Below are 16,965 nucleotides of genomic sequence, written 5' to 3'. Positions count from 1 at the left end.
GAATCACTGTAAGCTTGACAGAAGTGCCTAAGTCCCTGTTGGTGACTAACCCTTTAGCCCTGTATATTCTTAAATGTTTAATTCTTCAACTGCAGCAGCACATGGGCTTGCCACATCTTCCTTGTAAAAATCATCATCGGTTAATGACAGTTTGCTGTCCTGAGCATTTTCCATGTGGAACACACAGAACTGCTGGATTCAGGATGTTCTGTCAGTTGCACCTGTGGGTGCAAACAATGGGCTCCCTTGGTCAATTCTACTATATTAAAGGCATCAAATTAGGCTTCATACTAATCACATCACACTAAGCACCACACCACACTAAGGAGAAGGCAGCTTCTATGACTTGGAGCCCACAAGGAAGTGATGCGGCTGATAGGAACATGTGTACAACCAGGGGTGAGAAGGTGGCTATCCAGTCAGTACACAACCAAGTTAAGGCATAACCCTGCAGACTGTAGGAATATAGTCAGTTGCTGTAGCCAGTGGGTCACCATCCTTAGCCTCTTATTTTTAACAATCTGTTTAGCAGAATGTTGCTTCTTTCAGAAATCCATTTCTCTTTGGTTTATACTTGACATAATCCTTATGAACTGCAGCACTCCAGCAAAGCTACTGTTTCCCAAGTGCAGAGTTTTTCAAAGATTACAACTTTAAACAGGGCATCCTTACACACTACTCAAAAGCAGAATTATACTCATTTGCCTTTGTAGAAAGTCCATCCCACTTGGAACTTTCAGAGCCTAGTGGACATCATGAGATGACATGTAGATGCTAGTCAAGTAATAAACTGAGAAGATAACATAAAGCTATCGTATCAGGCTCATCATCTTGAAATAGGATACTGGTTTTGTATAAATAGGCCCAAATACATAGAAATATGTCACACCCTGGAGACCACTAGTATTCAGTAGGAAATTTCTAAGGGCACTTTAAAAAGCCACAGCTGTAATGAACTCAGTGGACAAATCATTCTGAAGCTGAACTCCTCTCATCTCTGCAAGCTTCAATGCATTCAGGAGCCGTGCTGTGTAGTTTGAGAGTAGAGAGATGGGAAGCATGGGAAGTGGGAGACAGACCATTTGAGAGCTGCAAGGAAAACAATATGCTTTATGTGACTTGGGCTGGGGCAGTAAGGAAGAGATCATTAAGATAAGGAAGATATCAGTGAGGATGGCAAAATGATAACCTGACAAAGAAACAGCAGAAGTGCTTGATTCGTACTTTGACTCGGCTTTCTCCCAAAAGAGGGTCTATGACAAAGGAGATGCACAAGCAGGATTGCAGCTTGAGATGGATAGGCAAGTTGGATAGGTCCAGGGACACAGATTAGTACTTTGAATGAATTCAGAGCTCCAGGACCCAAGGAACTGCACCCTGAAGTAATAAGGAGCTCTCAGAACTACTATCTATGATCTTTGAGAAATCATGGGGGATGAGGGATGTTTCAGTCAACTGGAGGAGAACTAATGTTGTTGCTGTCTTCAGAAAGGGAAAAAGAAAGACCTGGGAACTACAGAGCAGTCAGTTTTACATCAATCCCTGGGAAAATTCTGGTGCAGATTATAAAGCAGTCAGTCTGCAAACACCTTGGAAGCAATGCAGTGATTACTAGAAGCCAACATGGCCTTGTCAAGAATAAATTCTTCCAGACTAGTCTGACCTCGGTTTCTGATTGAGTAACTTCCCAGGGTGTGTGTGGGAATGCTGTGACTTCATATAACTTGACTTTTGACAAAGTGTCCCATGATATCCTGATTGGCTAACTAGCTAAAAGTAAGCTAGTTGGAACAGTTATCAGGTTGATCCACAGTTGGCTACCAAATCAGATCCAAAGAATGCTTACCAATGGTACCTTCTCAATCTGGGGAGAGGTAATAACTGGAGTACTGCAGGGTTTTGTCCTGGACCTCATGATCTTCAACATTTGTACTAATAATTTGGGTGAGGAGCTGCAGGGAATGCTTATCAAATTTGCAGATGGCACAAAATTGGATGGGATAGCTAACAGTTTGGAAGATGGAAATAAAATTCCAAGTGATCTTGCTATGTTGGGGTGCTGCTCTGAAAACAAAAGACCAAAATTTAACCGGGACAATGGCCAGGTTCTGTATCTAAAAAAAAGAAAGTAAATGCCTTTTTACAGGATGAAGGACACAAGGCTCAACAATACTACAAGTGAGAAGAAAGTTGGAAGTGTTGTAGCTCCTGATTGTCTCTCGGATGAAGTGTAGCCTGTTGCCAATTAAGTAAATCAGCTGTTGAAAATGGGCTATCAGTATATACCATAGTGTGACATCCAGTTACTGTTTGCACAGGATATGCTCTTAAGGGCGCTTGAATGCCCAGATGCTTTTCCACAAGCACAGGAGCTGGAGTGGAGATTGGTGGATATTTTCTGTCTATTCTTTTAACAACAAACTGAATAGCAGTCAGCAATGTGATGTGACTGCAAAGAAGGCAAATGCTATTTTAGTGTGCATTAGAAGAAGTATTGCTTCCAAACCAGGCAAAGTACCAGTTCCCCTCTACTCAGCACTGGTTAGGCCTCATCTTGAGTGCTGTACGCGGCAGGCAATCTAGAAAAGGTTTAGAAGAGGGCAACAAGGATAATCTGGGGACCGTAAACAATGCCCAGTGAGCTTATATTGGAAGAACTGGACATGTTTAGCTTTGAGAAAGGAAGACTGAGGAGAGACATGATAGCACTTTCAAATACTTGAAAGACAGTCACACAGAGGAGGCAAAGAATCTCTTCTTGATCAACCTGGAGTGCAAGGGCACATACTTACAGGCTCAAGTTACAGGAATATAGATTCTGGCTGATATCAGGAAAACCTCCTTTTAGAGCAGTATGACAATGGAACCAATGACCAAGGAGGTCACGGGTTCTCCCTCACTGGAGGCGATCAAGATTTGGCTGGAAAGCCATCTGTCAGGAATGCTTTAATTTGGAGTTCTGCATTGAGCAGGGTGTTGGACCTGATGGCCTTCTTTTGCTGTTCTATGATGCTGTACCAAATGTGGTACACATTTGGTGCAAAACATGGTTTTAGCAATTAAGAATAGTTTTCATTTTGTTATAAAAAAAAAAAAACCTCTGACATATCCTACCAAACTGGAGGAGCACCTTATTTCCTAGTAAATAACACATATATTTGTGGAATGTTGTGTACCATATCACCTGCAAAAAAGCACTAGAAGACATACCAAATATGCCTTTATAGTACTTCTTTGCTTTAGAAAGTAACACTGGGTTAAGGCCTTGATTGTTTGACTCAGTTCATACCAGGGTGTTAGTTATTTATAAGAGCAAAGAAAGAGACTCAGTGCAAGTACAGAAATGTCAAGCATTGTTACCAGCAAGCGTCTGTCAAACACATAAGCTAAGAGCCATTTTTGGTTTAGCAAAAATAAGGCAAAATCCCATAACGATTGGCTCTCAATTTTCCACCACTAGTCTGAAATATCCCTGTCCATCTTCTTCAATTAAAAAAGGGCACAGAATAGATTTGTGGCTCTGACATTTACTTCTGTGTGTACAGGAGAACAAGAAGATGTCTTTTATAGGACCTCTGCCCCAAGCATAGGCCAATTTATTGGGGATGGAGAGAAAGCTTCACTGTTAAACATACAGGGATTATGCTTGAGTGTACATAGCATAAGACTTGATGGTGTTATTATAAATCAATTGGATCACCTTGTTCATTTTATGTTTCCTGAACTCTGGAATCCATATGACAACAGCTCAAAATGTAGAAGGTCCACTTGATGATTTCCCAGTGAGTTTCTTCAGCAAAAGTTATTCTTAGGATCTGAGAGGTGAGAGCTTGTTCGCATGTTACATTTTGCAGGTTTTAGCACATTGTTCCCACCTCTGTCTCTGCTGGAATCTTTTCAAGCATCAGATCCTATTTGCTTTCAATAGCAACAAGTAACATGAAGTAAATAGATACAAACCTTTGTTTCAGTGGTATTCTCAGTGCCTCTAATTTTGAGGGACTGGTGTCTGATTTGGCTCATTCCCATTCTGAAGTCCACACAAAATGTAACATATGAACAATCAGTAATGATGAACTACCCATTTCCACACAATCATTGAAGGCATTCGAAATCAAGGCTGATTGACTCACCATTGTTTTCTATTCATGTCAGGTAAGACTAAAGTATAAAAAGTGTAAGTAATACTCATCCTCTCTGCAAGAAAGTTGTGTCTTCAGTGGCATAATTACTTGGAAGAAAATTCCATTTAAATAAAAGGGATTTACTTGTGAGTAAATATGCATGGGATCAAAGAAAACTAGTCACTGAACATCATACACTTTTTATATGTACAAGCAGTGAAATTTATCTGGTCCACTGCTCAGTTTTAATTTTACCTTGTGTAATGGTTTCAAAAATAGGCATGCTTTCCTGGTCATCTTTCACTGTAAAAACACTGACGTTGTATTCTACCCCAGGACTCAGATGCTCAAAGCTGCAGGTGGATTCCTCCGCACGGACATTTTCCTCAAGAGAATTTCCTTGCTGTCCATTTGTAGGGACAGTCGTAATTCTGTATCCAGTGATATCTAAAGCAGAGGGATAAAAATTAAGTTGGTGCAGGTACTGTGCTTTCATTTAGTTAGAAATCAGTGCAAACATTTATAGATATTAAATTAACAGAATCTGACAGCAAGAATTCTTGTTATCAAGTATGACACAGAAGGATGCAAAGACTGTTGAATCAGAGATGACCTTCAACAAGTTCACTGAAAAACATAGATTCCTTCAACCTAGTGTTGTAATACCACTGTGTACTGTGTGTGTACACGGTTGCCCTCTTGCAAGTTCAACTGTGAGAAGCTGGAGAGAAAACAATTACAGCTTCATTCTATAATACTGTAACTGGCCATAGTTCTTAAAACACTTTTTGAGCCTTTCTATTCTGGTCATTGTTGAAGACATAAGAGTAAGTTGCTGGGCCACTGGTTATTGGGCTTGTTAGTGTTTTTCAAATTTATTTTCATATAAATGTCTAAAACTCAAGGACACTTCCAAAAATCAATGTTTCTCATGAACTGGAGAGTATTAAGCATTTTGATGATTCAACTATGTTTCAATATAATCTCAAAGACTATGTAGCTTTCAAGAAGACACTGAAATGCATGTCTCGGGTCCATTTCAATACTACTTTTCCATCACTCTCATCTAAGAATCAAGCATCACCACCAAATAAAGTTTGTGAAATCCAGTAATTAAAGATGTTTTTTATCAAAGATGTTTGAAGACCTGGTGGGCAAGAAGAAAATAATAATAATTTAGGGAGCAATCACTTGCATGAGAGAAAGCAAGCAGCCCATCTCATTCTGTAAATGATGGATCAGTTTGCATATCACAGTGGAAAAATGTGGGTTAGTTAATCTATAATTTGCAGGATGTGCGTAACACACAACTTCTTTCCACCTGAATAAACAACCTGAGTTAACCCAACAACAACCCATTCGGTAAGTCTTGATTGCTTAAACCCATAAACAACTCAGTGTCTGGGTTCAGACATCATGCTAACAACCTATGAATAGGGCATTTGCAGGTTGTTTATTCAAGTCAGAAACAGCTCCACATGTCCCCACAAATCATGGGTTAATTAATCCACAATTTGCCAACCTGACATGCAAACCATGTCATAGACTGCTTTTAAGGGAATGCCTTTTAATGGTGTGATTTTGTTCAAAACTGAGATGCTCTACAAAGTGGTATATCCTCTGGTCAGGTAACGTCCATACCAGAATTTAAAATGTAACAGATATAACCAGAATCTGGTTAGCAACAACACTGGAAATGTCAGCGAACATAATTAATTAAGGAGTGGAGAGTTATTTGGAACAGGATCCCTGGGCAGTTGAAAGAGTGATAGAAATACCTGGAGTTGTGCTTCTTTCCCAAGAAACTGTGAGGATTCCCGTGTCAGGATTAGAATCAAGATGTAAGTTGGACGGTGGTGACAGTGCTGTAGGAAATAAGATAAATGGTTTAAGATTTAACAGTGATTATTTTGTTCTTTAAAAATTTAACTCCTGAACTGAGAAAAGTCCTCCAAGACCCACTCTTCTAGCTTGCAACATTTATTTCCTGAGCCACTTTGACATGGTAGTTAGGATTTTAAACTGGAAATCCAGGAGATCTGGGTTCTAGTCCCTACTTGGGCATGAAGTTCACTGTGTGACTTTGGGCCAGTCACTCACTCAGCCTAACCTACCTCACAGGGTAAGGTAAGATGTGGAAAACTGGAGTGGAGGAAACCTATGTAAGTGGACTTGGGATCCCCACAAGAGGAAATAAGGTGGGACATAAATGCAGTGCAAAAATGGCAGTTAACTGAACTTGCCCTCTAAACTTACTCCATGCAACTTCCCTTGTGCTGCTGAACCGCTGCTCCCTTCAGTGGCAGCTCATGGTGGTCTGTTCCCTGTGGGAAGGCCCTCCAGAATATCAGGGGACACACCAGACCCATGCCAGCAGTAAAAATGATCATGAGGTCACATGATCTGTAAGCGACGAGGGAACACCCCGCTCTCCACTGGTCCTCGCATTTGCCTGACTTGCCTCATGAAGCCCTTTTACTCCAGGACAATTCCCCTTACTGTACTCAGGGAAAAACTGACTTTGGGGTCTCAGGTCACAGAATATTATTGGTCATATTATGAAACTTTGAACAAGCCATACGTGTAACTACTGTCTTGACAATAGGAGCATCCCTTTCTTGACCATCTGTGAGAACTGAGATACTGTAGATATATTCCACACCAGGAGTCAGGCCAGATATGACAATGCTCCCAGATTCGGAGATTACTTCCCTTGGAGCTTCTCCACCTTGGCTTGGTCGCACACCCAGCTATAGGAGGAAAAAAGAAAGAATTGTTTACTTTCAGCTGTGACTTGTATAGGAATGAATCCAATGTTTGTGTTAGAGCAGATTCATTGTAATAAATGGAACCAAAGGTAAGGTAACACTGGACACAACCCAGGGTACATACCCTTGTATGTTAAAGGCTGCCATAGTTTTCCATGGCTAATGCTACCTATCAAAAGCTGGAATCTGCATGAGGACATGCAAAGTAAATCTCAGCTTTCTGAGGATCTCAGCTTTTCTTTCTACAGAAGTTGGTATTTGAATCCTCATGATTTCAGAGAAAATTTTTAGAGGTGATTGGGGAATTAAATTCAACAGAGCTAATGGTGAGAAAGGAAAATGGAAAGGAAGGGGGGAATGTTTTGTGTCTCTATCAGTAAAATATTAGGCATTAATTGCAGCTACTCTTAAGCTGTAGCATAACAATGTACTGAGGGAAGCTGCCTGATCTGGACACTATCTTGCTAAACAAGAATGATATTGGAAATCCTTCTGTGGAGCTCTGTATTCATGGGACTAAATGGGTTTTTTGTGTGCAGAAGATATGGCTTCTTTGCTCTTGTTACCTTTGCATTCCTATCAGTCCTCATTTCTACATTAATGCCTTCATTCCATATTTTCCATGTCTTCCTAAGCACAGACATGTTAACTGTATATCAAAGCCTGGGAAACACTAAGCATTACAGTGCCCAATCATTGTTTCAGAAGTCTTCTTTCTGGGCTCAAAATTAAGAGTTTTCTTTGAATTCATTTTAGATTTCTTTTAGCACAAGCCCTGCAAGCCCTACAGATGATTTAATAGTGGCACCAGGTTGCATGTTGAGGACGTTAAATGCAAAACAGTATTTTCACAATCTCATTTCATCTGAAGTCTTTACGTGTGTGACTTTATTGCTGCATTCCTGCCTTTTTGTTTTAACTAGATGTATTATTTTAAATGTGGCTTTTTTCTTTTGTAAATTAAACGTAATAGCTACTTCTGGGAACTGTTCTGTTTGAGAAGCAGGATACAAGTATACTTAAAAATCATAGCATTTTAGTGTAAGTGTGAGACTTTGCTTTGATTTCAGTAGCTCTTTTGGACCACAATCTCCTTTTACCCTTAATCTGTCTCAGTAGTCTTGAAATGCGGCATTCAAACATGGCACCCAATACAATTGCTACCCTGGATCCTTTCCTTCCCACTGAATGAGTTTGGCTTCCATGACTGCTGTGAGTAAACCATACATGACATGTTACTGGTGGTGGTGGAGAGGAAAGGAAGGCTGTTTCCCTACCTTAAACCCAATTCTTGGCACAGGTGTCCACGTAATGACAATAGATGTCTCAGTTACTTCAGTGTTATAGTGAGGAATTGAGCCTGTGTGTTGCACTGGGAAATGAAATGGAAAAACAGAGCATATATTCTACACCAATAATATTTAACAATATCAAGACACTTAACACAAATAGAGATATGAGCGTGCAACAGATTGCTTTTTATATTGGTCTTCTTGAGTTTCTCTCTGCAGCTTCTGTGTTAATATTTTATTTTATTAATATTTAAATATTTATATCATTTATATAAAATATCTTTTCACTAAAAAATGAAACAAGCAGCATTAGGTATACCTGAAAGCTTCAAAGCAGCGAGGCACCACTCTACAAACCCTTTGAACAAAATCCCCCTGTGGTGCTTTGCATCCTTAGGGAGGTCTGGAAAATCATTGAGGAGGCCTATGTGGAGAGTTTCAGTAGAAAGCACAGAAAGCACTGCAGTTTGCCTAAAGACCATCCTGCGGGTTGGAGTAGGGCTAGGATTAGGGTTTTTAGAATTTCTTAAAGGATCTTGCTACAAAGCGGTTTGCATTCCCCAAACCCCCTTTTTACAGCTAAGGATCACACTTTTGTTTTTTCTTGACAGCCCATGTCCTGACAGCTTAAAAAGAATCCACCCAAAGAGAGAAAAATGTTTAGAGCCCCTTCTGTGCAACGTCTGGGGTTGGCATCTGCTGCCTTTGGCAGCAGGCCTCTCCTTGGACTTTGCCACAGCTGAAGCTACGAACCTCAGAGCTGTGCAACTGCAATTTTGCATAGTTAGACAACAGCAGGAAGAAACTTTTTAAACATGTGAACAATTTGTTGCACATTTAAAAAAAAGACCAGGCAATCCTACAAAGCCCCTGCAGAGGCATCACAAGAACTGCTTGTTCCTGTGAAAACAGGGAACAGTAATGCCAAGTACATGCTCAGTCTTTCTGATCTAAGAAAAGTGTTTTAAAAAGCCCTGGTAAGCCTAAAATGGCTCACAGTTACAGTGGGGAGTGGGAAAGCCAATCAGACACTTCAGGGATGGCTGCGGTGGCTGATTTTTCTTGCTGAGCATGTAATCATCAGACTTCAAGGTACTCATAAAAACAAAATGTCCTGTACTCTCATATCTATTTATACGTATATGTGAGAAGAATTAGTCAATGATTCCTAAAGTGTTAAGCAGGGCAGCGTTCCAGGGCAGAAGCTTGCCCCCTATCTGTCATATACAGTATAACACAGTTGCTCCTGTTCAGAATGCTTATTGGGAGGAGGGTTCAAAATTAGGGGAAGTCAGGGCAGATTCTGTGACTTTCATTAAGGGGCCCCAATCTTTCCTCCCTCAATTCAGGCACTGGAGAGAGATCAGAAACAGGAAGACATTTCTGTATTCAAGTGACAATGAAGGATGTTCGGCACTGTTAGATTTTCAGAACATGGGATGGAGATGGCTGGAAATTTCCAACCTTTATTTAACCACCTTCAGGGATAGAAGCCTGTCATTTAACATTTGCAGATGCCAACCCTCCTGAGCTGAAACTTCACACAAGACTGGTTTTTGAAAGATTAAGTGAAACAACAATCAAGGGTTCCCCATGCTTACAAGTTCTGAAGCTTCCTGTTTCTGGGTTGCTTTGCTGGTTACCCCTGACAGCAACTAAGGACACTGTGTACTCAGTCCCAGGCTGCAGGTTTCTCAATGGGTATTTGGTGACAAAGCCTCCCACATTGTACTGTTTGGGTTGTCCTCCTGTTGTGGGCTCCACTTTAAGTTGATAATTTGTAATACGAGCACGGGGGGGCTTCCAGGTCACCAGCACAGTGGTGTCCGTCTGATTGACAAACCGCAAGTTGGATGGGCCATCGATTCCTGGAAAAGAGAGCCAAGCAACCCTTTTAGGAAACCCTTGTTCTTGCTTTCAGAAAGCATGGAGCAGACACTTCAGACCATTAATTCATCCTGCTATTATGACTTGGTGCTTAGTTAGTTTCCACAGACTGCTACAGGCTATTCTACAGACAAAATCCAGGCCTTGCTTCAAAGACTTGTAATGAGTGTGGCAGCTTGGTAGCAGGTTCCACCAAGACTTAAGTATCCAGGTCATCTTCTGGTTAAGTCTAACTAGAGGAATGGATGTCCACTTCTCCTCAAGGTCTTTGTGAATCCCATGGCAACTACTGAAGTCAGTAGCATTTGGGGTATAGACACATAAAGGCCAATCTTTGTTTATCCAGAAGGAACCCCACCACTTTCAGTGGAGGGTCACCCCCTTGAAAGTGTGCATAGGTTTCCTACCAGAATGTTCATCTGTCTTCCTAACAGTATGGTTGCTTTTGATAGCAGTTGCTCAATTATTTTAATTGCTACAATTTGAAACCTTAATGGGCTTCAGCAACACCTTCTGCATGCCCTGCTTTTCACACAACCCAGTTCTTTATGGTGAACTTGGTCCCATTACTGACAGTGCCTGAGGTGGAATTGCCCACCCAGCCATTGCTTCCTTAAGCCTGAGGGGAAAGAATCAAGCACACAATAGAAATGTAATGCTTGGCACAGTGGACTGCAAAACTGGTTTATTCTTAATGAAAGCATGTTGGCCTCTGAATTAATGAGCATTTTGCAAGTTATAGATTGCAGCTGTAATAAGAAAACATACACTAAAGAGATATGTGCAAGTGCCAACATACACATGCACACACAGGATTTGATTTAAAATCCTGGCCTACTAAACAGTTTTAAAATCTAATGTCCTGAAAAAAGATTTTCAAGTTCAGTAAGACATACTGTTGAACAATAAAGGCACCACATACCCTAAAATGTGTAGTTGGCTTAGCCTAGCCTCTAACTCCCAAATTTCTAAATATTAATTTAAAAAAGTGAAATGATGGAATTTCTGGCAGGGTGCATTTGGAGTCAAGGCCTAAACTGAGATAAAGGAAATATACTCACTGGTTGTTTGCTCTCCAGTCAATGGTTCACTTTCTGTGCTTTGTCCTAGGGCATAGATCTTGAAAAGATAGGTTGTTCCAGGCAAAAGATCTGTGACCTCAGCAAAGGAGTACCTAGTAACAGGCAACCTCAGCCCATGTTGTCCTGGGCGGTTAACTGGAATTACTTCTACGCGATAGCCGGTCACTGCACTGTCTGGGGGCGTCCACATGATGGTGACTTTGACATCACTGACTTCCACAAACTGCAGATCTTTGGGGGCAGGTATTGTATCTAACCAAAAAGATGTAGAAAGTTTATTGAATTGCAATAGTGCCTGCATAAAGTATGAGCTGCATAAGGAAAAAGGTAATCCTGACACTGTATTATCACAGTTGCCCTTTCCTTTCTGACCCATTTATTATTAACATCTTTCAGTGTTTCTGGAAACTCTGGAGATAATCCATTAAAATTCTCTCACTGGAGATGAAACTTTAGAGCATACAATAGTGGCAAGTGCAGAAGCTGTAGTTTGCATCACCTCTCTTTACCCAGCACCCAAACTTTGGAAGAAACGAAGCACCGTTCACTGGCAAATGGGGTATATTAGCAAGTCCCTAACACACCAGGAGAGAAAGAGTAGAAAACAGAAAAGTAACTGGGAAACAAAAATCTTTCATTCTCTGAAATAAGACCTAACATATGTGCATCCCTCAGGGGCTCAAATTTTAACAAAAAAGCCACAAGTCCTAATAGATCCAATGCGTGCTTATAGTCCAGAAGGAAGGACATGTGTGCAGGCCACACCAAATGTCTGGGCAGAAAGACAGCTTATAAAATGCATGGCTTGGGAATGAGCCTGAGAAGAAAGAATTCGTTACCTTTCATTCCTGAAGCTGTAGGAAAGGCAGCTGAGAAATCATTTTAGATGCCTAGAAGCCAGTGATACATGCTGTGTTCTCACCTGGCTGGGGCACTCCTGTGGTCTTCTGCTGAATAAAAATAGGAGTGCTCTCCTGGTTCTCCTCCACAGCATAAATGCTGATGTTGTACTGAACCCCAGGCATCAAGTCACTGAGAGTCACTGAGGTCGCAGACTCGGGCAGGTTGAGTTCTGTACTGCTGCCCTCCACAGAGGGAGTATAGACAATTCGGTAACCTAGTATGGATGGAAATGTGTGGTCAACACAGCTGTACCTGACAGAGCAGAATGGAAAATCTGTTCACTCCTATGACGAACCTACCAAGTCCTTATTTGGTCCTGCATAGATTTTACTAATAGAACCCACATAAGATACATGTTAAGAAGAAAGGCATGAACTAAATGTTACCCAATCCTCAGCTTCAATTAGACAGGCTGCAGGGAATAGACTGGACAGTTAGTTATTCTTGGCAAGCTTTCCAAGGTCAGGGGTGCACCAGCTCTTCTGAGGAGGACTGTGAAGGAGGTGCAGGGGTGTGGGAACTGGGGAGGGGAGGAAGATGGTGAGCCTGTCTCAAGAACCTCTGCCCCAGATTCTCAGACTAACCATGTGAACAGACAGAGTTTGGAAGAGAAGGGGACAAAGGAAAAGAGGAAGATAAGCCCATGCCCTGTCTGGTCCCCACGACACAGCCTTGGGGTAGAAAAACTACCCAGTTAGGAGGGCTGGTATAGGTCTTGGAGGATGGCCCTTCTCCAGAGGAACCCACCCAGAGGAACGAAGCCCAGCTTTACTGAAAAGCAGTTTTGAGTTTGGGTTCAACTAATCACTTTGTTCATGCATGGAGACTAGTATTTTGGTTGTTGTAACTTGTTAGCTGTGAATTTGCAATGAAGAGCTATTTTGCAAAGAGACTGTTGTTTTGCAAGCCTGAAACGAATAAGGAGAAACCTAGCTCCTGCCACAAACAGGTCAATCTGTATGCCCTTTCCACCCTTGAAATAGGCAATTTGCCTTAAGCTATACTGCTCTGTGCTCAACTCTCAACCAAAACCAACCAACAAGCACCTGGCCCAAATTTTAAAACAAACACAGGCAAATGAGGCCAACCTGTAATGGGAGCTTCTGGTCTGCTCCAGCTCACAAGGATTGATGTGTCATCAACATTTTCTACAGTGTGTTCAGGAGGGGCATCAGGTGCTGTTGAAGGAAACAACAACAAATAAGAAAGCCGTATCACATAACGGGAAAGGTCGAAATCTGAGGAGGGAACTTTGTCGCCATGCCTGCCAGATACGGTGTGCACAAACATACCTGTTGTCTGGGTGGTTGACAGGATTAGATTTTCCCCACCTTCTTCTGAAATCTGGTAGACTTTGATTATGTAGTTGCGACCAGGAAGCAGGTTGGGGATGCTTACAGAATTGACAGTGTTTGGAAGATCTTGAATAAGAAGAAAAGACAAATTGGAAAGGTTTGTGATGTGTTCGTAAAAGTTCTTTTACATAAGTACATAAAATGATTATAGGAGCAAGGAAACTGGAGTATCATTAGAGATCATCCTGTCTCATTAAGTTAAAAAATCCAAATCAGATTTCAGTGGTAACAAGTCATGTTAAATGACTTCTGCTTATTTTTTTCTGATCTGGAGAGGGATTATTGGGGTGGGGTGGGGTCTAAAACTCATCTCTGGTCAGCATGTTATCTGACACTTTGCCTGGATATGCATCTGCTAGCTCAGTTTTTTTGGAATGTTTGGTCATTCAACATATGCAAAATAAATTCATAATGAAAATAATCAGGTCTGTAAGACTGAAGGTTCCAATTCCACACACATTTAGTGTAAAAATGAATGACTTCTGCAGCAATCATTCTTGAGCATATGATTCACCTTCATTAGGCACTTCAGAACTAATGGAGTGAAATTGTCACTTGGCAAGAAACTAGCTGCATAATTTGCCTAATTGTAGCCAACAGATACAACTGTAAGTAGGTTCAGCAAGCACTCTATAATCCCACTATCTCTGCTCTTGAAAGCTGGATTTTGATTAGCAGTTGTCATGCTAGACAAACTCTGTAGCTGTAACAGAATTAATTGTATGTATCCCATCCAAGGCTGTGGCTCCTTTGATAAGCCAGATACCTTACCCAGATACTTCGGCTCATCACCCTCTTCACTCAGTTCATATTCCACACGGAATCCTGACACGGTGTCTGATGCAGAGACCCAGGAAACCACAAAGCTGTTGGCCGTGATTTCTGTGATAGATTCAGAGATGGATACCACAGAAGGTAGAGCAGTTGTTTCACCTGCCTCACGACTAGCTGCAAAGCAAAAACATCAAGGCATAAGAGGGCAGCATTTTCTCAGAAGGAAAACAAGAAGAGATCAAAAGCAAGTTCCTCTGTTACTTTTTTACTTTATGCAAAAACAGGTTTTTGCAGCAAATTTTCTTTTTGTAAATTAAAACAAGTAGTTAAAAGCTGATACCACAAAGAATACAGCATGTTCAGAATTTCACAAAAGTACATGGGGGAAAATACAATCAATGTCAAAATATGATAGATGGGCACATTTTGTGACTCTTAGTCATGTAACAATAATTAAAAACAGTATGTACAGGGACAGATACATTTTAAATATGGAGTGCATTTAAACAGCCAGGAATATATTCAGGCAGAACTCTGGGTTCTTACAGACAAGGCAATTGCAACAGCATCATTCACAGAATTTTATGGGAGGATCTGAATTTCAATTTGTATCCCTCCTCTGTTTTCTCACCACATATTCCTCCTTTTGGCTTACTAGAAAATCCATTAAGGAATTAAATATGGACAGCTGGACAATGCCTCTTCACAGTGCCCATGTGGACACGCTCTTTGATTCTGGACAGGGACAAAACGAAGAACATAACTTCTGCATAAGGACCTGAATTAAGACTTATGCTTGTCGCTTTTACTGGTACATCTGTTCTACGACATTAGTGTCAATGCAAGGACAACACCACACATAAGGCGGATGCATGCTAGCAGAAGCTCTAAATGATGCTGTAACAAGCTTCAGAGACCAGAAAAGGAGCAAAATGAGCACGAATGAAAGGGGTCACAGAAGCCCATGGCTTGCACTTGCAGCCGAATTCCCCTTTTGCAATATCACTTACTTGAAACAGCAGTTGTACTAGAGGTGGTAAATTCGAAACGGGTGACTTCTTTCTGGCCATAATGCTGCACACTAATAAGCTGCCCCTCATAAAGTACACCAGGTCTGAGGCCTGAGATAGTGTAAGAATTCAAATAGCCTGGGATTTTGGCCTCTTTCCATGGCACCCTGGATTTTTTCTGAAAGGAAAAATGTAGTGGATATCAGGTTAAGAACACATCTGCAGCAGAAGTCTGCATAGTCATAGATCCTTGACTAGTCATAGATCCTTGACTAGGATTTCAAGGCAAGCAAAAATGTGCTGGATGCTTGCTTCTGCTCAAGCTGGGTTGTCCCCTCCTGCCCAGCTGGCTCGGGTTTCTCATTCTAAACATGTTGTTTGTCAGTGATCCACTGTCATTTTACATAATCTGTTAGCTGAAAGGTGGAATATAAACCTAATACAAGCAGAGAAACGAGCCAAACAAAAACACTCTGACTCAACACATCCAAAACAGAATGTCTGAGGTAGCAGTTCACATGACATATTTCCCTTTAGGGTGCTCACAGCAAACTCTGCTGTTCTTGGTAACCCTTTCCAAGGGAAAGCATGATCCTTGGAATGGCCACTGTGTAAGGTTTCAGTTCAGGGGCGACAGGGCTCAGGCCCCTTAGTCTGTGAGCTGCCCTGGCCGCTTGCCATAGAGAGAATCCTTCCACTGACATCCAGTGAACTCCCGCACCACGACTCCAGGTGGGCCCAGCAGCACAGGTGACGGGCTCCATGAGCTCCTGCTCTGACTCTAGTTCCTCTGTCAGGGCAATGCATTGCTCAGGGGCAGGCTGAGCACAGGGCTCCAGGTTGTGCCAAATGGAAACAGGCTTTTCAAAAAGCATGAAAACCTAAGCAATGCCTTCTGCTCAGGGAAATGCGCATGCCTCCGGCAGTTCAGTGCCCTGCTCAATAGCAGCTTTCACCCCATTCTTTTCAGCTTGAAAAGGGGTCAAGGATGGATCACAAAGTGAATGAAGTGATGCCACAACTGCCCATAGTCAGTCAGATTCGGCTGACGTTTGGCATCTGATAACAAATATTTTCCCCTCACTCATAACAAGGGAAGGGAAATCATCCCTGTTTCCATGGCAATAAGACCAGCACAAGTGCCCTGCACTGAGGCAGCTTCATTTGCGCAGGAAAAACAGGAAGGGCCATGTGGTAATGTGCCCCCTTTACCCCCGTGAGAACATGCCCTCTCTGTTCTCACCCTTCCCATTAAAAAGGATCATGAGAAGAACCTGGAGAGGACCTGGAGAGGACCTGTTCACCCTCTTGCTTCAGACCATGCTTGTAGGATATGCAGAACAGCAGGACATGTAGTCAAGTGTTAGGTGAATTTAAGGCTAGAATATACATTACTTCTCTGGTACTGCCATAATAGACTGTGGTTACAAACTGCTTGCTTCTGTTTTACAGCAATCTTCTGAATTTTCAGTCTGGAAAAAAGCTGCTCTATAAAATAGAAGTACTTACTGGTTTCCAGCGGAGTATGTAACTGGCAATGTGAGAGGATTCGGGTGCAACCCACTGGACAGGATGAGAATCAGGATGAATTGGAACATCTGTGATAATTACTTGGACAGGACCACTGGAACCTAAGATGGAAATGTTCTGCATTAGTTTACTTAGACCTTAATCTGTGCTTCTTTTCACTGCATCTAACAATGAGGTTCCTCCCCGTGACGGAGGTTCCGGCAATGTGCTTTTGGACCAGTGGGCCTATGAGAATTGTAA

The 16,965-nt window shown here is 41.7% G+C and overlaps 1 protein-coding gene across 9 annotated transcripts in view; it reads right to left on the bottom strand.

Moving 5' to 3' along the window:
* Positions 1 to 16,965, bottom strand: part of FN1 (fibronectin 1) — a 79,791-nt gene that overhangs the window by 33,254 nt on the left and 29,572 nt on the right. For all 9 annotated transcript variants that reach the window (XM_044431718.1, XM_044431719.1, XM_044431720.1 and 6 more), the window contains exons 14-25: positions 16,705 to 16,826; positions 15,196 to 15,373; positions 14,183 to 14,359; positions 13,349 to 13,477; positions 13,145 to 13,234; positions 12,076 to 12,270; positions 11,133 to 11,405; positions 9,786 to 10,052; positions 8,170 to 8,264; positions 6,706 to 6,874; positions 5,903 to 5,989; positions 4,380 to 4,571 (exon numbers count right to left, since the gene is read on the bottom strand). In XM_044431718.1, coding sequence (XP_044287653.1) covers positions 4,380 to 4,571; positions 5,903 to 5,989; positions 6,706 to 6,874; positions 8,170 to 8,264; positions 9,786 to 10,052; positions 11,133 to 11,405; positions 12,076 to 12,270; positions 13,145 to 13,234; positions 13,349 to 13,477; positions 14,183 to 14,359; positions 15,196 to 15,373; positions 16,705 to 16,826 — 1,974 coding nt within the window. The remainder of the gene's footprint in view (positions 1 to 4,379; positions 4,572 to 5,902; positions 5,990 to 6,705; positions 6,875 to 8,169; positions 8,265 to 9,785; positions 10,053 to 11,132; positions 11,406 to 12,075; positions 12,271 to 13,144; positions 13,235 to 13,348; positions 13,478 to 14,182; positions 14,360 to 15,195; positions 15,374 to 16,704; positions 16,827 to 16,965) is intronic.

The sequence above is a fragment of the Varanus komodoensis genome, unplaced genomic scaffold (genome assembly GCF_004798865.1).
Source record: "Varanus komodoensis strain SLA01 unplaced genomic scaffold, ASM479886v1 scaffold23, whole genome shotgun sequence".
In the NCBI taxonomy this organism is placed as follows: domain Eukaryota; kingdom Metazoa; phylum Chordata; class Lepidosauria; order Squamata; family Varanidae; genus Varanus; species Varanus komodoensis.
Note: the sequence above shows the minus strand (reverse complement) of the source record. Positions and strands in the feature narration are given on the sequence as shown.